The sequence below is a fragment of the Phyllostomus discolor genome, chromosome 1 (genome assembly GCF_004126475.2).
Source record: "Phyllostomus discolor isolate MPI-MPIP mPhyDis1 chromosome 1, mPhyDis1.pri.v3, whole genome shotgun sequence".
Taxonomy (NCBI): domain Eukaryota; kingdom Metazoa; phylum Chordata; class Mammalia; order Chiroptera; family Phyllostomidae; genus Phyllostomus; species Phyllostomus discolor.
Window position 1 is genome coordinate 88105851 of NC_040903.2, and position 24282 is coordinate 88130132.

General features: G+C 33.9%; 1 protein-coding gene across 2 annotated transcripts in view; it reads right to left on the bottom strand.

The window, feature by feature from the left end:
* The window catches only part of BANK1 (B cell scaffold protein with ankyrin repeats 1), a 312144-nt gene that overhangs the window by 192120 nt on the left and 95742 nt on the right, over window positions 1-24282 (bottom strand). For both annotated transcript variants that reach the window (XM_036025976.1, XM_036025983.1), the window contains exon 6: window positions 18557-18662. In XM_036025976.1, coding sequence (XP_035881869.1) covers window positions 18557-18662 — 106 coding nt within the window. The remainder of the gene's footprint in view (window positions 1-18556; window positions 18663-24282) is intronic.

Consider the following 24282-nt stretch of genomic DNA (forward strand, 5'->3'; position numbering starts at 1 on the left):
TATCAGACTTTCACATGCTCTTGGTCATCTCTTTGCCAAACCATACAAAATACAAAAAACAAAGAAACAAAACCACATAACCTGCTAATCAATGTTTTATGCATTATTACTCAATATTGCTATTCTAGTGAATTTTTAAAATCACTCTCAATGCAGCTTAAGATGTTATTTTTATTAAATTAGTGTTTAATTCTTATATGAATAGTTTCATCTTTTAACCTCACCGACCTCCCCTGTCAGTAAATTTATCAAGATTAAGATAATATAATTAAAAACAACAACAAACTTCACTAAGAATCCCTCTATATTTGTACATCAAAAAGAGTAACAAGGACTGTGACAAGTGGTCATTTTTTTTTTTTTTTTTTTAGGAAACATTTCTTAACAGTCTTGATACTCTGAACCATGTTTTCTGACACAAAAAGAAGTTCTGCTGATTTAAGATTATATTCTGATACTATAGGGGACCATGGGTTTGAAGCCTGGCTTCTTTATTTTTCACTTCTTTATTTTTAGTGATAGCTTAAAATCCTTTAATTTACTATAATGTTTCGCAGAATTATAGACATAAACGAGGTTTGGGGGTCATGTTTTCAATTTCCGCCTAGGAATAGGATTGAGCCCCTAGAGGATCTTGTAGGTACTGCTTGCATGTACCAACTCTGACGGCAGTGTTTTTTTCTTCCTAAGGCAGCCTGTTTCTTGGTTACACAATCATTACTTCTGTTGAAGTGAAATGTATTTGTTCTAAATTCCCATATCTTCATATCGTTTGTGCAATAGAGAATAATAGTTCAAAAGCATGGGCTTAGAAGCAATAAGCTCTTCCATTTCTTCACTATGTGAACTTCAGCAAGCTACTAGTTATCTGAGCCCAGCCTTCTCATTCAAATTTGTAGGGCTTTTATGGTAGTTAAATGACATATAAAAAGTGCACAGCAACGTGTCTGAAACATAACATTCAATAAATATTAGTTTCCTTCCTTTCCTCACTCTGCATCAAGTTTAAAGTGTTCTTGTCCTAAATCATCTTTGCCTTATGATTCCTAATTCTTTTCATTGCTCTAAAATACTGACCATCCTGAGATTGGCCCCATAATAGTTGGACCTGTATAAAATGAATCAGTTTCAAACCTGCTCAGATGATCATTATAGAAATCCTTTTCATTGTCTTGAATGGAGTTATTTTGCCTGCTTATTTTCATTAGGTAAGAAACCCTCAGACTGCTAATGTACATGGTCAATCACTAGAAAACTTTCTTTCTAATTTAACAATTTTTAAAAATTAAAATATGACAGAGTTAACCTTTCAAAAATTTGAAATGATTCACAGGAGCTATATTAGTTATTTTAATGTTAATTAATTCATGACCTCTAGCATTATTTTTCCAGAATATCAAATTAAATATACTAGGTATGTGCATATAATATTATATTAATATCTACATGATATTAAATATATAAAGGTATTCATTTCAACAAAGCATGATTAATACTGAGAACTAGCTTGGGTTTTTAAGTATTGTACATTTTATAAATCATGCTTTTTATATTTTCACCTTGATTAGATTATTTTTTCACAAATTTTTAAAAGTTTTACTTTATTGTTTATGCTATTACAGTTGTCTCACTTTTTCCCCCTTCACTCCCCTGCATCCAGCCTGCCCTCCACTTCCATAGTCAGTTCCCTCACTATCCATGCGTTCCTCATAGATGCTCTTTGACTAATCCTTTCACCTTCTTTCAATCAGTCCCCACCTCCCCTTGCCCCTCTAACAGCTGTCAGTCTGTTCCATGATTCTATACCTCTGGTTCAATTTTGTTCATTAGATTCCTCTTATAAGTGAGATTATGTGGTATTTGTCTTTTATCAACTGACTTATTTCACTTAACATAACAGTCTCCAGTTCCATCCATGCTGTCACAAAAGGTAGGAATTTAATTGATTTGATTATTATGAGAACTTTAGATATCAGTGGTTCCCTCTGTAATGGTTATAGGTATGCTTGTAAACAGCATAAGAGGAGGAAGCCCTCTAGCTTAAAAACAGCTTGCTGGGGAGATTGACCCCTACCCTGTGCACTCATTTAGTGTTAGAGAATGAGTATCGCTCAAATAAGGTGTCTGTGACTCAAGAGAGTATTACTCGCTGTCCCTCGTTAGTCTTCGGTCACAATTTAAATCTAAAGTACAAGATCACTAAGGTTTTTACTTTAAAATGTTTCTTTCTATTGGATTTTTTAAAAAGTTATTTTCTTAAACTCAAAGAATTTATTTTATAAAGTTTAAAATTTTACTTGCTTGATTAAAATAATATATTCCTCAAGAAGATATAAAAAATCTTTAAAAATATGCTTAATCTGCAGTGCACCTCTGCTTCAATTCATGGCAATTTTTTTTTTAATTAATCAAGATTCATTACATCTGTTTTTATTGCCAAAGTGTATAAAGAAGCCATCATTTACACTAAGGTCTGGCCAATTTGCTTTTGACTTTTTTTTCTGAAAAAAAAAATAAATTTTCAGTTTTCAGTTGTTTTAGCCAATGTCTATCAAATGTAAATTTAAGGAGAAAAAATTAAATGTCTAAGAGATATTTTTCAAGGAAAATCCAATTTTAATACTTTTTCCAAATAAAAAGAAATAGATGAGTTGGCAAATAGTAAGGAAATTGAGTCACATATTTGTGCTGAGCTATTTCTCTTTTTTTGTATGAGCTTTTCATTTATTCTCCTCTCATGCTCAGCTAATATCCAGCCCCAAAGGAGATATTAACAACACCAAACAACCAATAGGTATATGATACAAAATGATCTCCTGAGGTTTCCTTCACCCCCGAGTTATGATTTTTATTGTTAAAAATTAGATATATACTCTCAGATAAGAGGTTTCTTAATTTGTTTTGACATCAAGGCAGCTGATGTTTGTGTTAGTAGTCTACATTAGTGTCTCAAGTTCTTTTTAAAATCTAAGCAAATCAAAATGATTTTTCAGGACAAATCAGCAAGTTTTAGGCCATCCTATGTCACAATGAAAGCAATTGGGTCAAAAAGAAATCAAGTCATTCTATATAAACCACTATATAATTAATTAATTTGCAATTCATTTGAAAATATAAACTAGTCCTGATGACTAGGCTAATCAGTTCTAAGGCAGAGTTTACAGATATATAACATGGTTTCTTTTTAGAAACCATGGAATATTTGGAATATTTTTACTTTGAAGAGATTATGAAACATGTACACTCCTACCTAGTCTCTTCTCAGATAACCTCTTTCAATCCCAACATTTTATATTTTTTAAAGTTTAACCTTTATTGTATTTTTCCATTACTATTTAGTCCCCTTATACCCCCCTTTTCCCAGCAATCACCACACTATTATCCATATCCATGAATCCCTTTGGCTTTTTGCTCAGTCTCTTCATACCCTAACCTCTGCACCTCCACTAACTATCATCTACTCTCCATCTATGAGCCTACTTCTGTTTTATTAGTTGAGTTTGTTCATTAGGTTCCACATGTGAGAGAAATCATATGGTATTTCTTTCTCTGACTAGCTTAGTTCAGTTAAATAATGCTCACCAGGTTCATCCATTCTGTCACGAAGGATAAACCGATCTTTTTTTTATAGTCTAGTAGAATTCCATTGTGTAAATATCCCACAGTTGTTTATTCACTCATTTATTGATGAACACTTGAGCTGCTTTGAATCTTGGCGATAGTAATTAAGCTGCAATGAATATAGGAGTGCTGATGTTCTTTTGAATTAGTGTTCTGGGTTCCTTCAGATATATTCCCAGAAGTGGGATTGCTGGATCAAAAAAAAAGATCAATTTTTAAGTTTTTTGAGGTATCTCTATACTGCTTTCCACAGTGGCTGCACCAGTCTGAATTCCCATCAACAATGCAAAAAGGTTCCCCTTTCTCCACATCCTCATCAGCACTTGTTGTTCGTTGATTTATTGATGATAACTATTCTGACAGATGTGAGACGGTATCTCATTATGGTTTTAATATGCATTTCTCTGATGATTAGTGATGTGCAACTTTTCAAAAGCCTGTTGGCCATCTGTATGTCCTTTTTGGAGAAGTGTATACTCATGTGTTTTGCCCATTTTTAATTGGTTTGTTTGGGTTTTTTTTGCTGTTAAGTTGTTTAAGTTCTTTATAAATTTTGGATATTAATCCCTTATCAGATGTATTGGCAAATATGTTCTCCTGTGTGTTGTGTTTTTATTTTGTTAATGATTTCTTTTGCTGTGCAAAAACTCATTAATTTGATGTAGTCCCAGTTGTTTATTTTTTCTTTTGTTTTCCTTGTCTGGGGAGATATATCTGATAAAAAATGTCCTTGCCTGGGGAGAAATATCTAAGATTTTCTTTTCTGCCTATGTTTTCTTCTAGCTTTTTTATGATTTTGGGTCTAACATTTAAGTCTTTGATCTATTTTGAATGTATTTTTGTGTGTAATGTAAAAAGGTGGTCTAGTTTCATTTTTCTGCATATATCTGTCCAATTTTCCCAACACTATTTATTAAACAAGTTATCTTTAGCCCATTGTATGTGCTTGTTTCCTGTGTTGAATATTAATTGATTATAAAGGTGTGGGTTTATTTCTGGGCCCTCTATTCTGTTCCATTGATCTATGTGTGTTTTTTAATGCCAGTAGCAGATTGTTTTGATTATTATGGCCTTATAGTACAGTTTCATATGAGGTACTGTGATTTCTCCAACTTTGTTCCTTTTTCTCAGGATTGCTATTGTTGTTTGGGGCCTTTTGTGGTTTCACATAAATTTTTTAGATATTTTTACTACTTGAATGAAATATGTCATTGGAATTTTCATAGGAATTGCATTGAATCTGTAGGTTGCTTTGGGTAATATGGACATTTTAATGATGTTAATTCTTCTTATCCATGAATACAGGATGTGCTTCTACTTATTTGTACCTTCTTCAATTCCTTTCTTCAGTGTCTTATAATTTTCGGTGTACAGGTCATTTACATACTTGGTTAGGTTTATTCCTAAGTATTTTATCTTTTCGAAGCAATTGTGAATGGAATTGTTTTCTTGATTTCCCTTTCAGTTAGTTGGTTGTTGTTATATAAAACTGCAACTGATTTCTAGATATTCGTTTTGTTTCCTGTTACATTGCTGAATTCATTTATCAGTTCTAGTAGTTTCTTGGTGGAATATTTTGGTTCTCTAGGTACAGAATCATGTTATCTGGCAATAAAGATGGTTTTACGTCTTCCTTTCCAACTCAGAAGTGTTTTATTTCTTCTTCTTGTCTGAATGCTGTGGCTAGAACTTCCAGTACTATGTTGAATAAGAGAGGTGAAAGCAGATATCCCTGTCTTGTTCCAGAATTTAAGAGGAACACTTGTAATTTTTGCCCACAGAGTATGATGCTAGCTGTGGGTTTCTCATATACTGCCTTTATTATGCTTAAGTATGTTCCCTCTATTCCCCCTTTGCTGAGAGTTTTTATCATAAACGGGTGCTGGATTTTATTAAAAGCTTTTTCTGCATCTATTTTTTTGATCATGTGTCTTTTATCATCATTTTGTTTATGTGGTGAATCACCTTTATTGATTTGTGAATGTTATACCAATCTTTTATTCATGGAATAAATCCCACTTAATCATGGTGTTTGATATTCTTGATGCAATGCTATATTTGGCTTGCTAATATTTTGTTGAGGGTTTTAGCATCTATGTTCATTAGGGATATTGGCCTATAATTTTCTTCCTTTGCAGTGTCTTTATCTGGTTTTGGAATTAGGATAATGCTGGTCTCATAAAATGAGTTTGAGATCCTTCATTCCTCTTCAGTTTTATAAAATAATTTGAGAAGGAAGAGGTGTTAGTTCTCAGAATGTTTGGTAAAATTCACCTGTGAAGTCATCTGGTCCAGGGCATTTGTTTGTTGGGAGTTTTTTTTTTATTAGTGCTTCAATTTTATTAGGTATAATCTGTCTATTCAGAGTCTCTGATTCTTCCTTTGTTTTTGAAGATTGTATGTTTTTAGGAATTTATACATTTATTCCAGGTAGTCAAGTTTTTTGGCATTTAATTGTTCATATTATTTTCTTACAATCCTTTGTATTTTTTTGGTGTCAGTTGTTATTTCTCATCTTTTATTTCTGATTTTATTTATTAGGACCCTTTTTTTGTTTCATGAGTCTGGTTAAAGGTTTGTCAATCTTGTTTATCTTTTCAAAGAACCAATTCTTTGATTCATTGATCTTTTGTATTGTTTAGACTCTATTTCATTAAATTCTGCTCCAATATTTATTATTGCCTTCCTTCTACTCACTTTGGGCTTTGTTTGTTGTTCTTTTTCAAGAACACTATAGGAAATAGAATAGCCAAAGAACTTATATGCACGACCCATGAACATGAACTAAGGGGGTGGATTGCAGAGGAAATAGGGGCTACTGCGTGGAGAGGGGCAAAGGAAGAAAATTGGGACAACTGTAATAGCATAATCAATAAAATATATTTAATAAATAAAATATCACAGATAAGTCTGAGGAATCATATGGCATATTGCTGTTTCTATAGCTACACAACTTAGGTCTCATTCATAAGCCTTCTGCACTGTTTCTTTTTATAGAAACAGATAACATCCAAAAATTTTCTGATACTCTTCTTTTAAATATTGTGGCTTGCTGAATAATAACAGCTCAGTTTGTACAAGTTCAATGTCATTTCCTTCAAAAATCAACTCATTTTTCCAGGCTTGAGATACTGAACAAGCCAACACCTGACCTTATCCAAACCCAGATGATGTATTTTTTTGCCCCCCAAATTTCTGGTTTCAGCAAGAGAACCATTCTCCTGAATAATGACATGGATGGGGAAGTGAGAGTACAGTGAGGATGAGGACCATTCTCAGCAATCAAACTGTCAACATCTCAGAAAATGTTGACATCACTTTGAAGAGATGCACAGTTATTGTGAAGGGACCCAGAGGAACTCTGTGGAGGGACTTCAGTCACATCAATGTAGATCTCAGTCTCCTTGGGAAGAAAATTAGGCTTTGGGTTGACAACTGGTGGGGATATAGAAAGTAACTGGCCACCATTTGCACTGTCCGCAGTCATGTACAGAACATGATCAATGGTGGTGATTTAGTTGTTTAAAGAGGTCCCCGCCACAGTGCTGAAGTGCTGTTTAGTGCTAAGAAGAAAATAATTGTAGTGGGTAAACTTCAGTCAGGCATGAATTATAGTGTTATTCGTGGAGAGTTCAATATTAACAAATCAAAAGTATATATTAAATAATGTATTGTTAAACAGAAACACACATAAAACAAGATTATGATTGATCAGTTGATGAAACATGAGACCAGAGCTGGTGGAAGGTCAACCCTGTATTTGTCCTAGGAGCAGTGGCTCAGCATTCTCTTGTTCAGAGACTTAACAAAGCAGAACTAGTATAAATAAAGAGAATCAACTGCACTTTAAAGTCATCTAAAACCCCCCTTTTCCTTTTGGAGAGGGAATTCAGAATAGGTTTCAACTGCAACCTGGCCAGTCATTTTCAGAAGCACAGTGCCCTTTTTCCTTTCTTCCCCACAGTTACGGAGGCTCTGAGTGCACCCTGTGGACTGCTCCTCGGGGTGGGGGGTTGAAGGAGGAAGCTGTCAGCATTCAAACCCATGATTTCTGAGGCCTTCTCCCTGGCCGTCTCTGTGTTTAGGGCCTACCACACTAACATCCAAAGTGGGCATGGTTAGAGTTCGCTTTGGCAACCACCACAGAGATAGAACAGTCTAAGAGTCTTGATTCTATCTTGTTTATTTTCCCCCTTATCAGGTTATTAGGTAAAACAACAGGAAAAATGCAGGATGAAAGTGAGTCCTTACTCTCTTGTTCTTAGGTAATATGAGTTCCTTTGAATGACTTACATCTTTTTAACTTTAGTGAAAATTCTTTATGCATGTACTGTGTGTTTAAGATCTGGAAGTTTTATAAAACTATAAAAATAGACTTCTAGAAGACCGATGTTCCGGATATGTAAATATCTGAATGATGAATTGACAAGAAGCATGAGAAATAAATGGAGCATGTAACCTTGAATTCTGAAAGAGTTGATTGTTCACCAAACACCCAATGTAGAGAATCCACCATAAGATTAGTAGCAGTAGTATTAAGAGGGGAAGAAAAAGAAAAGCGAAGAAAGGAAGAGAAAGAGAAGGGAATGTGATAGCTAATAAATGGGGCTGACAGGGATTTTAGGCACCTTGGTCAGATTGAGTAATAGCAGAGCAGCAGAACATGCACATAGCAGGTTGGTACAAGACAGTTTGATCTCAGAAAAGGAGTATTTTAGGACATAATGTGAAATGCCCTCTTACCCAGGGCAGGGGGCCAGAAACAGCCAGGGAGTAATAAGCAACATGCAGAACAAGAAAGACTAAAGCAGGCCATCGGGCCACAGAGAACAGCTTAGGAGCTTGGAGTCCATGTCCAGAGATAATGTTAGGACACAAAGGATGATGTGTGGTTCTTATTAGAACTTCTTGGAATTGACAACAATTAAAGGTAAATCTCACAGCATTTGAATATATTTATTATCCACTTATTGTTATCAAACCTAGACAGTGATGAGGTAATGAAGAGTGGGGCTTCTCCATGCTTAACCAGTCCAGCCAATCTGTGGTTAACATTGGGTTAAAATAAGAAATCTCTAGAAATTTGTGTCTATACATGCGTGATTATATTCTGTTCCTCTGTGGTCATTTAAAAAATACCTTTTGAAAATTACCATTGACTCTGCAGAACCTTGACAGCAAGGAAACCAAAAACCTAGAAGAAAACCAGCAAAGAGCCTAAAAGAGCCAGGAAACGAAGTGTGGAAACCAGCGGCGCTGGGTTGGGCTTAGATGGCTAGCCACTCTACTGCAAGGCCATGCCTTACACGTGGAAAGCTATCCACTGGCTTGATTGGTCTCACATGGAAATCCAAGGAATGTACGCCACCAGCAGTAAATCAACGAATCAGGCAAAGATGCTTGATTTCACCAGAAATGACTATTCAGCATTTTTTAGGACTTCTTGTAGTCTCAAGCACCAGATTTACTCTCTAAAAAATATTAAATAATTTTAATAATAAAAATGAATTAAGGCAAGGAACAAAATCTGGGCATTTCTGTGAGCAATAATGTAGCTAGGTAGAGCTGAAGTGCCTTTGGGAGCATCATTTTATGTAATATAGCAGTAGAATGAAATGGATTATGAAAATGATTAGGGAAGCTCATGTGCAGGATGTATTGGAAAGAAAGATTAAACATGTTCACAGAAACCTGCTAAAAGAGTTTTTCAGGAGGAAGGAGAGATAGTTGGTCTGAATTAGAGTGGTGGCAAGGAAAATAAATGTAAAAGAACAGAGATATCAGACAGTTCAGAAGAAATGTTAACAAGCCATTGGAATTCACTGTATAGGCTCAGAAGGAAAGAGCTGGATTTAAGGTAACATTCAGGTTCATGACCAAAAAGTTACAAGGTAGAGAGAAAAATAATATTCATTAGAAAAGGTGACAAAAATTATGGAGAGGTGCAGGTGTGGTGGTTGGTAGGGTAGCTGCCAGCAATACAGTTATATGGGAGTAAGTCAAATCAGAAATAATGTATCTTTGAGTAGAGTGTATTGGTTATAAACTTAGCTCCTGTATCATTGGACATTAATAATCATGACATAACACTCATTGTGTGGAGAAAACATGCTCATACAGGACCCCAGACAAAGTCCTATTTGCCATGTAAGGTAACATTCACAGATCTGGGGATTGGGATGTGACTTTCTTTAAAGAGGAATTATTTAGCTTACTGCACTAAGCAAGAGATGTTAACTCAAAAGGCACTCCTCTGAAACAGGAAAGTGGTAATACCTCTATAATTCAGCATGTCTTAACACAGCAAGCAACATCTATATATTCTTGACCAAGAATTTATTTTAAGTACATGACGCAAATTATATCTGTTACCACAGATTGGCACATCCTCAGTCTATAAACCAGGAGAATACTTTGGGAGATTTTTCTACCCACTAGGTAACAGTTTCTTCATAAACCTGTGAACCAGTATTTTTCAAATGGATTACTGGGGCTACCCCAAAGTGTGTAAGTTATAGCTGTTTAGAGCTGCCAACCTCTGAATAGGAAGATGGCAAGTGTAATAGTTAATTTTATGTATCAACTTGGTGAGCCTATGGTGCCTAGGTCTTCAGTCACTCACCAGTCTAGCTGTTACTGTGAAAGTTTTTTTAGATGTAATTAATATTTATATCAGTAAAACTTTGAGTAAAGCAGATTACCCTCTTTTAACCGGTTGAAAGCCCTGGAAGGAAAGACTAATATGCCCCAAATAGGAGGGAATTCTGTCTCCAGGCTACCTTTGGACTGAAGACTGGAACATCAGCTTCTGCTGAAATCTCTAGCCAGTTGGCCTGCACTGTAGATTTTAGAACTTTTCAGAATTGCCAGTTTCACAAAAATATGAGCTAGTTCCTTAAAGTAAATCTGTCTCTGTCTCTGTCTCCCCCCCTCAAATATATGTATATTTTCAGAGAGATGGATATATATATATATATATATATATATATATATATAATCCATATCCACACACTCTATTGGTTCTGTTTCTTTGGATAACTTTGGCTAATTCAGTGAAGAAAATAACTGTGGTGGTTTTGGTAAACCATAACCTATGGGTACAACACACTAAAATAAGTTGTACCTCTTTACATTCCTATCCTTCTCAGGGTAATGTAATGAGTCTTTAGACCTATAGTGACACTACAAAAATCTTCTGTAACTATATGTTAATGGCAGAATCCAGAGATCAAATGAGACCCTTTGGGATGTTGAAGAAGATATGTTTGGAGTGAGTTAGTAACGGGGTACCATCAGGGGTGTTCTGACCTGTCAAGAATTTCAGAGAGTAAAAACTCTAGTTTTGAGAATCCTTACTTTACAACAGTTGCAAAAATAAGAGAGAATTACTTATGGTTTACATATTTAAAAATACCTTCTCATGTCCGGTCAATGGAAAAGACTCTAATGGAGAGGAAAATTGTATGCTAAAAGACACTTATCTTAATTTATTTCTTAGATAAATACACAGCCTTACAGTCCTTGGAGAAATATAACATTGTTATAAACAACATTTCAACCAAACATCACACAGTGTATTCTTACAGAAGTAATCTCCATCTGTAGTCTGAATTTAATGATCACATAGTGAATAATTTCTTATAACAGGTCAGGTGTCATGGGTAGAAGTCATGCTTCTTTCCCAGATTTCCATTATTTCAAGAAGTACTTCTCTTCACCTTTCCAATTTACCTTTCTGGCTTCTAGGATGACCTCAGCAGTAACTGATCTTTAGTAATAAGAACAGTAAGAAAGTAGCTGGAAGATAATGCCGCTAACTGTTTCAGCTTTCAAGCCTTACTTTGCCATGTGTTGTGAACCTGCTGTTACCACACACTTTGGATTCTCAGTCTGATCTGTTAACATTTTATAAAACTCATCTGCTATCTTGTCCTTTGTATTTTACATTGCCCTGTTTATAATTTATCTTGTAGACCAATATTCATACCTTATTCCAACATCTGTATATCTCAACTCAGTATTCAACTTCAGATATGCTTCAGATAAGGGAAGGGTATATACCAAATGCAATTTAGGTTCATTACAGTGGAAAATGAACCCAAGGAACAGTTAATTATAACTATACATAATCCCCTTCTCTGTTTCTCTTGGATAGTGCACTGTTTTTCACTTGTTAACCTCTTACATTCTCTGAACTAGTATCATTTCCAAATATTTTTAGATATTGTACAGAATTTGAGGGTCTTAGGGGGCCCTTTGTCTTCCTAGTATTTTCTCTATATGCACCATCTATTGATACAGACTTTCAGGAGAAACCATCAAATCTGTGTGATATTCCTGCTACAAAGAGTTGGGGAGTACCTGAATCCACTGGGGGACACTTTTGGCACTAGTAGTTTTACAATTCACAAATTATTTTGTGGCATGTTTTCACTCCCTTCTGCAGTAGGATATGACACAGTTGATTACTTCTTTTTCTCAGAAATACTTTCATTTGTCTCTCAAGACACCACACTTGTACTTCAGTGGGTCTCCTCCTCAGTCTCCTGTTATGGAAATTTCTCTTCCAGACCTTTAGATACTGCATTGCCCAGGACTCAGACCTTTGCTCTGAAATACACTCTCTACAGCATGATCTCATCCAGGTCATGGCTGTGAATACTATGCATTACTTCCTTCTTGGGCTTATGATAATCTTCAGATAGCCCTCCATCTTTACTTTCAGATATCTACCAAGTAAAAGAAAGTCTCAACTCCTCCACTGTTAACAGCAGGTGGTACCACCATCATGTCTGCCCCGACACTTCTAGAAAGGCCACCCATCTAGCCCCTGCTTCCATTTATACACACCTGTCATCTGTTCTCTGCATAGCAACAAGATAATATTTTTAAAACATAAATGAGATGACACCAAGCCAAATTTGTTGCATGGTTTCTCATCACCTCTTAATTCTCTATCCTTTCCCTTTGTTTTATTTTTCTCAGAACCATATTGCTATTTGAAATAATAATGTTTATTCTGTACTGCTATTTTTGTTTAATTGTTTGTTCTATTTCCCTAAATAAAATAAAAGCTCCATGATCACAGATTTTCCATAGTGGCTACCTGTTATATAAATGAATGTATAAGATTGCTTAATACTTGGCAAAATTCATTTTTTGGAAAGACATTTTTGTAATATATGCTTGATGTTGACTCTGCCTGTTACCAATTTTCATTTCAGGGAGTGAATTAGTAACTTCTCTTTTCAAAATCTCCTCTTTTCATGTAGGACTATGATATGTTACAAGATACACAGACCAATCCCAGAGACATCAAGGAAGAGAGCAGTTGCAAATTATATAAAAACATAGTTTTAAAATAAAACTTTTGATTTGAACCAAACTATAACTAGAAATAAATCTAAGCTAGGTTTTGACAAATTTTATAAAACTATAATGTTTAAAGAAATAAAAAGGCCCACATAAATAGCATACTATGGTTAAAGTTAGTACAATATTAGTTTAATATAATATCAGTTTAATATCAATAGCAGTTTAATAAAATAGCAGTTTTTATCAAATTAGTCTATAATTTTATTCAATTGTATTAGAGTTTTTAATGGAATTTGACAAACTTATCCTAAATATGATAGACAAATAAAGTAAGAAGAGTAAAAATAATTTAAAAATTAAGGTGGGGATTAGCTTTAATAGATACTAAGTTTTATTATGAACTTTAATCATATTCCTACATAATCAACTGTATAAATGGAAAGACATGCCATCAATTAAGTATATATTCACAGTGTATAAAACTGAAAAATGGTTACTATCTAGAATATGCATATTAAAAAAGACAAAAATTCCCAAAAGTCAATAGGACAAATAAAAAAGACTAGTAAATGGAAATTCACTGAATAAAAATGAAATTATAAGTTAATAGAATAAAATATGTTCAGCTATATTTGTAATAAAAACATTAATTAAAAGTGAGATACCACTTCACAACTGTCAGACTGGCAAAAATAAATTGCTTCACAATTCTTAACATAGAAATGATGCAGCACAATGGCACAGTAATGTTGTTGGAACTATAAAATTGGTACAAATGTTCTCTAAAGAAATTTAAAAATATCTAGCACTATAGATACACCTGTTTAACTCAGAAATTCTATTGGTAATTATTTCTACTGAGAAATTATCACACATACATATAGGCATTCATATGTCAGAATGCTCATTGTAAGAAACTTAAAGCACTGGTTACTTTTCAAGTTTGTGAAATCACAGAAGGAAATGTAGAGAAAATGAATGAGATCTGTAATGTTTTATTTCTCAAAACAAGGATCTGAAGCAAATCATGACAAAAGGTTATGGTATGGCAAAGGTAAGTTATGGGTAAAAGAGTGTTTTTTATACTCTGTATTTTTCTGTGTGATTACATCATTTGATGATATTAAAGGAGACAACGCAATGACATTTCATTCTCCTCTACTCAGATAGCAAGTGAGCTATTCTCTGTGATCGTAAAGATCCTGCAAATTCAAGATAAATCTGAGGTCTACAGTTACTACTGTGTAAGTATTGAATATCCAGTTACATGTTCCACATTTCATAGACATATTAGGAGATAATAGGAGTCAATATATTCACATGTCACTGGACTGGTGATCGTATGCTCTTCTCTTTCAGATTAAGATATAGCTTTTTAATGGAGGTATGTTTTGACAGACTTTTCTAGATACTGGTGTGGGCTTTTCTAAGGCTGTTCTCCTTTCTGGATGAAGGTAAATAATCTGCCTCAAAATAAACTAGTTTCCTTTTTTCTATACTAACTGCCACTTACAGTATTTGAACCAGCAACTTTCACCATTGTAAAAAACATACGTGCATACCTCAGACAGAGACAACAGTATGTGATGGCCAGAAGGAAGGAGGAGTGTAGGCCAGTGAAGGCAGAAGAAGCAGGGGATGGGAACATCTGTAATAATGTCAACAATAAAAATAAAGAAAAAATTGAACTATTTTATTTTTCATCTTCATAACAGGAGGTTCTCTGCATTAGCCAGCCTTTGGAAGGCTTTTGAAGAGAAGTTAGAGAGTTTCATGTACCTTCTGCCACAAGAAGAGAATACATAAGATGGCTTGAAACACAGAACATGGGAGAGCTACAGAGGGGCTAAGGAAGCTGTGCTTGGCCACGTGTGCTGTTCTGCCTCATGCCATACCAAGTCAGAGACATTCAAACCGATTTCATAGTGACCCATATCATGTGGGTTTATATGTAACTCTACAACCAAAATGGAAGTTGCTCAAAATGATACTTACTCTGACTTTAAGGAATGTATTGATATTTTTTATTCTAGTATCTCATATATCATTAAAAATGATTGCCAGTTACAAATCCCTTATACTGATTTCACAATCTCTGATAATCCATACACTAGAAAGTTGTTCATGAATTATTTCTATGACTGTTGCATTCAAACATCCTACATTACATTACTATACCAAGTTTATCTGGAAATCTTTTATTATTCTTCTCCCAGGGAGAACTTTTTTCTATGGAAAATTCTTATCAGTGAAAAATGTTATTTCAAAACCAATAATGAAGCATTATGAGGGAAGAGAATATTTCTAGCTTATCTGTGTAAATATCCCACCCCCACCCCTCCACATCTGCCTGCTTAGGGTGGGAAAAAGCCAAATGAGGAAGTTTGCTGGCTAGAGAGTAAGGGAAATGACCAAGACATAATGGCATGAAATAACAGTTTACATATTATGACTGAAATAAGAAGAAATAAACTCAGAATTTACTGAAAACAACTTGGGAAAGAAACTAGGGTGGGCAACAATAAGATAAACAGGTTTGATTCACACAGCATTTATTTTCAAGCTTTTCGAGAACCATGGATATCTGTGCATAACAGCATGGCTCACCCTCAGGGTTGGTCAGTGCCCAAGGTTCACTCTGTCAATTCCCATGACTACCATCTCTTCACAATCTCCAAGTTTCCCATTTATTTCAGTGAAAATATGGAGTAATAAATAATAAATGGTGAATAAATAAAACATTTTACCACATAATTGAAGAACTATCTTACGCATAGACATTTGGAATTGCACCTGATCGTTTGTTGAATTTGTCTCTCAGAATACATCTAGTGGTGTTTCTATAGAAATTCCTGAACAATTTACCATTTCTTTCCTGACCTTTCTCCCACAATTAATTGCACTTCATGTATAAGGGCAGCTTAACCCTTATCATAGATTCACCTTGAAAATTATGAAAATGCAGGTGCAAAAGTCTTAAAGACCAGATAATCTGAAGCCGAAGTTGATTATACATTATAGGATCAAGAAGGCCAGCAAAACATGAGTTCAGTCATATTTATTTCTACCTTGCATATTTTTATTAAGTAATTTGTATCTTGTTATTTCACACTTCAATTAGGAATTAGAGCCTCATGTTATAAGGGTTCCTTACTTCTGTTATAAGTTTAAGAGCAACTGTCATTAGCAATACCCAACTAAGTTTCTGAATGAACTACTTAGATTATATTGCACTTTGCATTTTTAGCTTCTGTTACAAAATATAATTTTTTAATAAAAATTTTTGTCAAGCACAGAATAATCACTCAATTCTAGTAATGATTCAGAACTTTATATGCTACTATCTTTCTAACCTTTATAAAGAGAGAGTAATATTTTCTGCATATCAAAGATCAGTATGAACTGTTTGGCTGGTGTGTAACACACTGAAGCCACTAGAGGCTGGTCACCTTTGATGCCGATTGGAATCACTGGGGAAACTTTAAAAACCGTGAGAGCTGGGACCCACTCCCTCAGATTCTTCATTAATTGGTATGAGGTGTGGTTTAGATATGGGATACTTTATAATTTTTTCAAAATTATAAAAAAATACTGAAGGGTGTTTTTATTATTCATTTTAGAGAGAGAGGAAAGGAAAGAGAGAGAAAAAGAAAAACACTGATGTGAGACAGAAACATCCATAGGTTGCCTCCTCCAACTCTGTAAGCACCTGGACTGGAATTGAACCCACAACCTAGGCATGTGCTCTGACCAGGAATCAAACACACAATCTTTTGGTGCATGGGACAATATCCAACCTATTGGGCCACCTAGTCAGGGCTGGATGGGATACTTTCAAATGTCCACAGCTGATTATAATATGCAGCCAAGACTGAGAAGCACTGCTCTAAACCCTGAGGCTCAATGAAAAGCCCGAGGACTAGCATCAGCTTTACCTGGGAGCTTGTCGGAGAAGCACAAGCTTAGACTATACCCCAGATCTACTGAGTCAGACCCACATTCTCATGAGCTCTGATTTAACCTATTCAGAATTCTTTTCCCAAAAAATAAGGTAATAAACTGATCTATCATTTCCAACTCTAAAATTCTCATTTCATAACCTGAACAATACACAGAAAAACACTTTTAAATTTATCTAGAATTCTTTATCTATAAAAGTGAAAGACTAAATCCATTCTAACCTCTTCAACCCTACAATTCTCATTCCATAAACCCAAATAAACAAAACGTTGAGGGAATTTGTCATAAAAAACTATCATAATTCCATCTTCTGTTTCCTTTCTTTTTCCTCACTAAAATCCTACCCACCATTTAAGACTGGTAAAATCTTACCTCCTTAACAAAGCTGGTCCTGAAAAATAAGGTATGTTTTTCTCTAAAATTCTATTGTCAGTATAATCACTTCCACAATGTTTAACACACTGTTTCTGTTATAACATATATGTTATCTCATTTCTCTAATTAAATTATATTTTAAGTGAGAAATCATGTCATCTTTCTTTTCCATCCTAATCTATCGTCTAAACTTTGTAAGTAAAGTATATATTGTTAAAATATATGTATTGTTAAAATATATAGGAAACAAAAGTAAGTTTCACTAATCTCACAAGATTACTTATTCAAAGCAAGCATATCATTGCCAGTTCCCTATAATGATTTGAAGGGAAATATAACCTCACCATACATAATACAAATTTACGCATTCACATGACTAGCAGTCTGCTGTGTCTTAGGAATCCCATTCATTCCTTACTGTTGTCCTGAACTTGCCAGCCTGATAATTAAAATGCCTCTAGTAGATAGAGACTCTAGGGAAAAAAAATTATCTACTCATTAGTTTTTAATAGGCCTACAGTAGATTTTTTGTATTCTTTTGTCCCATTCCTGTTTTACTCAACAGTACATCTCTATCACCGTGTTTGACACATACAGGGCATATAAGTGAACTCTAAACAAACAATGTGGAAACAATTTTGAAAATGTGCTACTGAGCTCATGATAACAATTAGAAGTATGATTTTTTTGGTAGTAGGTCCTACATATACTTTTCTTGATTCTTACATTTTATATATATTTTTTCATCATACAAATAATACATAGTCAGTATAGAAAACACAGATTAAGTAAAATTAAAAAACGTAATGCCTGAAATTTTACAACCCCAAATGTAACTAATGTTAACAGGTACATATCTGTACAGATCAATAATTTATAGATATAAACATATATGCTATTAAACACATGTACTTTTTAAAAGATGATTGTACTTTACTTCTACATATCCTGTTTAACTGAATTTTGATAATTATAAAATAGTTATAATTGTTAATGAACAGCTTCTATCATAATGTAGTTTTCTAAACCTTTCCTTACAATAAAAATATAGGAGGTAGGTTTACTGATTTTAAAAATTATGCAAATTTTAGGGCCTGTGATTAAAAAAATTACCAGATGGATCTTCAGAAGTTTGTATTAGTGTGCTCTCTGACAAGATGATGGGAAATTTCTAAAATAGCTAATCATCAATTCAATTATATTCTTAGCTATACAATTTACTACCAAGTCACATACATTCAAATACTACATTAAAGAATAATTGATGCATTTGGAAAATACTCACGTTCTTTTTGAGGGTATATTTCAGTTTGGAGAGATCGGAACTCATAATATGGTATCTCTTGTTTGAATACAGATGTGAGAATATCATCAAGTTCTTCCATATCATTCTGGTTTCAAATGAAAAAGACATTTTTATTAGTTCAATTATTCATGTAGAAATTCATCTTAGTGTAATATAATAAAAATTATTAGCTGGAGACAACTGTACTTGAACAACAATAAAAAAGGAATAAATAAAATAAAATGCGTTGCTTTATTAAAACTATAAAAGAAAATTTTAATCTACTAAAAAAATTATTAGCTGGAATAAATACTGGGCAATTTTCAATAATGCTGTTACCATTTTAAAGACTCATACAAAATATTAGGGTTTGCCTAAAAACCAATTATTAAAGTAATAGAAAAATAGATGCAAGAAACAAAAGTTTTGCTTTTAAGTATTTACTTAAATACTTGCTAATTATAAAAGAACATTACAGCAGGTCAATAATAACACTGAAATTTGTTTTAATACTAAATTTTGGTAAAATATGTGATGTTTTAATAGATAAAATAATGAGTCTGGTTCTTCAACTTAAGGGTCGGAAATGGGATACTCAGAAAAAATACTCAGCCAGTTTCCTTTGCAAACACAGAGCAACTAACTATATGTCTACTCTGCTTCCCCAATTCTAGGAGAAGGCAAACAGAACTCAAGTGTTCAACTACTGATGGCATAACCTGTTACAAAGACCAGCATTATTTTAACATTGTGTTTTGTGAAGCTTATCACCGGTACTAAATTGACTTGAGATGTAGATGGTTGTTGCTGAGGAGGTGAGTCAATCAAACAAAGCCACAGAGTGAAGACAGGATTGTGGGGAAAAAGTTCCTAATTAAAACTTCTGCATTGATTTACAAATAAAATTAGACATATTGCCAATATGTAACCATATACATTAAATTGTTGTATTGAACAAATAAATACTTGTGTTTACTCTATTTCCTCACATTTCAGAAATCCAAGTGCCTCAAATACTAAAGTGATTCAAGGCTTGGTGGGTTTTCTATGTCCCCCTAAGAAGTTGGCAGAAGCCTTAGTTTGGTGAGCACATTGTCAAGATATAAAAATGTTGAGTCACTATGTTGTACACCTGAAAATAATATATTGTATGCCAACTATATTTACAAAAAAGAAGTTGGGGATGTAAGTCCTTTTTTCAACCTATAGCTATAATGTAGAGCAAAACCCAACATTAAGCTACTTAATGCTGTGGACTCTGTGGAAATCTTAGCTCTGGAACATTAAAAAAAAAGGAGGAGAGATGGGACAACAAGCTCTGCCTTCAAGATATTCAGTCATGTAATCACATATGGGTAATCAACTGAGTTCCAGGTACTCTGATGGTAAGTCACTGTGGGTTACTTACAGACTGGGCAAAAGGGAGATGGCGCCATTCCACAAAGGAATACATGGCCAGGAAAGGCTTTATAGAGGAGATTGTCATTGACATTGCCATGCACACAAGGAACATTCTGGACTAACTGAACATATTGCTTACAGGCATGGAGGGAGCATGAGTCACGACCTGGTTAAGTACTGTCAGGACTTACATAAGACTGTAGTAGAATGTGAGAGGAGAAAGGAGTGGGCATTTCACAAAATGTCCAGATAAAAAGTTTATAACCCATGCTGTAACCACTGAGAAAGTTGTTTAGGGCCTATAGTGCTTAACATGAAAATGTTTATTATGTGGATTAAATTAAGTTTAAGTTGCAGCATGATTATGATTGCTTATTTGATTGACTATTCCTATAGAATGAAACCTAGTCTATAAATAAAGCTGTGGCAATTTTATGTTAACAATAATTACCTTTTTTATTTGACATATAACATTATATTGGTTTTATGTATACAATGCAATGATTCAGTGGTTGCATATACTGATATACTGAAAGTCAATAAGTCTAGTTGGTATCCATCATCATACATAATTAAATTTTTTCTTATAGTGAGAACTTTTAAGATTTATTCTTTTAGCAACTTTCAATTATGTTATAAAATATTAACTATAGTCACTATGCTGTGCATTACATCCCCAAGACTTTATTTTACAACTGGAAATTCGTACCTTTTGACCACAATATTCATTTCTCCCAACCCCATCCCCAGCCTCTGGCAACCATTGATCCGTTCTCTGCATCTGAGTTCAGGTTTTTTGTTTTACATTCCATATATAGGTGAGATCATACAGTATTTGTCTTTCTCAGTATGACTTATTTCACTTAGTATAATGTCCTCAAGTTCTACCCATGTTGTCACAAATGTCAAGATTTTATTATGTTGTATAGCTGAATAATATTCCATTTTCTATGTATGTTGCATACTCTTTATCCATTCATATATTGGTGGAAACAGGCTCTTTCCCTGTCTTGGTTATTGTAAATAATGCTACACTCAACATTGAGGTGTGTATATCCTTTCCAGGTAGTGTTTTCATTATCTTCAAATCAATACCCAAAAAGTGGAATTACTGGATCTTATAACAGTGCTATTTTTTTAATAGTTTGAGGAACCTTCATACTGTTTTCTGTAGTGGTTGCACCAATTTATATTTCCACCCCAATGCACAAGTCTTCCTTTTGCTTCACATCCTTGTCAACACTTGTTATTTCTTGTCTTTTTGATTACTTCCATCCTGACAGGTGTGAGGTGATACCTTATGGTGATTGCGTTTTTATTTTTTCAGGAAGTCTTTGATAGGAGCAATGGAACAAAACTTTATTAGCAATATGTTTGTATTTTATTTAAACTAAAGTTCAAAAACATTTTAGCTGTCTGAGCTGGAAAAGGGAATTAAGAAAACATGAAACACATAACATTAGTATGTAATTTTTAAAAAAAAAAACTGTCAATGGCCATGACAGTTCTGCATAGCCTATTATCTACTTATTGGTAATTTTCCATGTGGAGATAAACTTAATATTTCTTTTCAAAACTATATAAGATTTACCAGGTAGAGATTGGTGTGTCACAGAGTTACAATACTCATGTACAAGTTAGTCATAAAATAACCTCTGGGATCACTTCCAGCTCTGAGATTCTGAGACACAGATGAGAATTCAAAGAGCAAGAGTTACCCCCAGAAATCTGAGGCACCATGATACTTCAATGTGAGAAATGTTATAGCTTGTATCCTTGAATTTAAAAATGAGATAACAGCATTCTTAGAAAGGATAAAGACATTCTTACAATGAAGGTGAGAACATTTAATTAATTAGGAAGGAATACAGATACATTTTAATATTCTAGCCTATCATATCTAGTTGAATCACTTCTATTTTTAAGTTCACAATCATATTACTAGTAATATGCCTGCAGGTAAATAAATAGTATATAAAAATAATCCTCAAATTATTTTCCCCTAGAAAAATACTAACTTAAAAACTCTGATTTGAGTAGTTATACTGTGTTAATATTATATAAAGTAGACATCAGAATAAAGAAAATTACCAGAGACAGAGAGGAACATTATGTAATGATAAAAGAGCCAATCCACCAAGAAGACATAGTAATCCTAAATGTGTATGCACAAAAGCTTCAAAATATGTGAGGTAAAGACTAATAGGACATATAGAACAAATAGTTAAAACCATAACTAGTTAAACACCTGTCTTTAAAAAATTGATAGAACAAATGGATAGAAAATCAGCAAGAATATAGAAAAACTTAAACACAGCATCTCATGATCTGATAATCTAACCAATAAGGACCTAATGAACATATATAGAACATTCCATTCAATAATAGCAGAGCACACATTCTCAGCACATGCCCATGGAACGAAGGCCAAGACAAACCATTTTCTGGGACATAAACTAATATTAACAAATTTAACATAATTTCAATTATACTGATTGTGTTTTCCAGCTGCATGGAATCAAACAACAAATTTATAACAGAAAGATAATAGGAAAGTCTCCATACATTTGGAAACCAAACAACACAATTCCAAATAACCAATGAGTGAAAAAGGGAGGAAGTCTCAAGGAAAGTTAAAAAATACATTAAACTGTATGAAAGTGAAATGATGCAACATATCAAAATTTGTTCAACACAGCTAAAGCAGGGCTGAGAGGAAATTTTACAACAAACACACACACATACGTGAAAAGGGAAAAAATTTCAAGACAATCATCTAGGCTTCCTCTTCAAGAACCCAGAAAAATAGTAAAAATAAATTCAAAGAAAGTAGAAAGAAAATAATTTAAAAATACAGAAATCAATGAAATTAAAAATATAAAATAAAAATTTCATTGTAACAAGATGATTTTTTAAAAAAATTATTGAATTTATTGGGGTCATGTTGGTTAATAAAATTATAGGTTTTAAGTGTATAATTCTATAATATATCACTGTATATTATATTGTATGTTCACCATCCAAAGTTCAGTCTCCTATCACCATTTATCCTCCTTTTACCCTCTTCTACCTCCTCACATCCCCACATTCCCTCTGGTAATCACCATACAGTTGTCAGTATCTTTGAGGGTTTTTTTGGGGGGGGGTTAATCCCTTTACCTATTTTACCTTGCTCCCAAGCCTTCTCCCCTCTATCAGCTGTGAGTCTGTTCATTGTATCTATGAGTTTATTTCTATTTTGTTTTTAAATTATTTTGTTCACTAGATTCCACATATAAGGGAAATAATACAGTACTTGTGTTCTTTTGACTGGCTTATTTCACTTAGCATAATAATCTCCAGGTCCATCCATGCTATAGCAAAAAGAAACACTTTATGGTTGAGTGGTATTCCATTGTGTAAATGTACCACAGCTCTTTTCTAATCTACTTATCTGCTGATGGGCACTTGGGCTGCTTCCAGATCTTGGCTATTGTAAATAACTCTGCTATGAGTATAAGGGTGTGTATATTCTTTTGAATTGGTATTTCAAGATTCTTAGGATATATTCCCAGAAGTGAGATTACTGGGTCATAAGGCAGTTCTATTTTAAATTTTTCTGTAGAAACTTCATGCTGTTTTCCACAGATGTTGCACATGTCTGCATGTGCACAAGGGTTCCCTTTTCCCCACATCTTCACTAACACTTGTTGTTCGATGAAAACCATTCTGGTAGCTGTGAGGCGATCTATCAATCATTGTGGTTAATGAAGTATCAGAAAGCAAAAATAAGAAAACAATCCCATTTATGATTCCATCAAAAATAAAAATAAGGTATCTAGGAGTAAATTTAGCCAATGAGGTAAAACCCCTGTGCTCTGAAATTATGAGATTCTGAAGAAAGAAATTGAGTGGAAACATATACCAGGTTCATGGAGAGGAATAATTCATCATTAAAGTGTCCATATTACCCAAAGAAATATATTGATTAACACATTTCCAATTAAAATACTAATGGTTTATCTCACAGAACTAGAAAAAATATTCCAAAAATTTATACGGAACCACAAAAGACCCTGAATATCCTCAGCAATCTTGAGGGAAAAAAAGGATGGAGGTAGCACAGTACCTGATATAAAACTATACTACAAGACCATAATAATCAAAACAGCATGATTCTGGTATAAAAATAGGCATATAGATCAGTGAACAGAGTAGGTAGCCTAGAAATGAATGCACACCATTATTGGCAAAGCAGGCAAGAACATGCAATGGACTAACAACAGTTTATTCGATAGTGTCCAGATGACTGGACAGATACATGCAAAACTAGGACAGATACATGA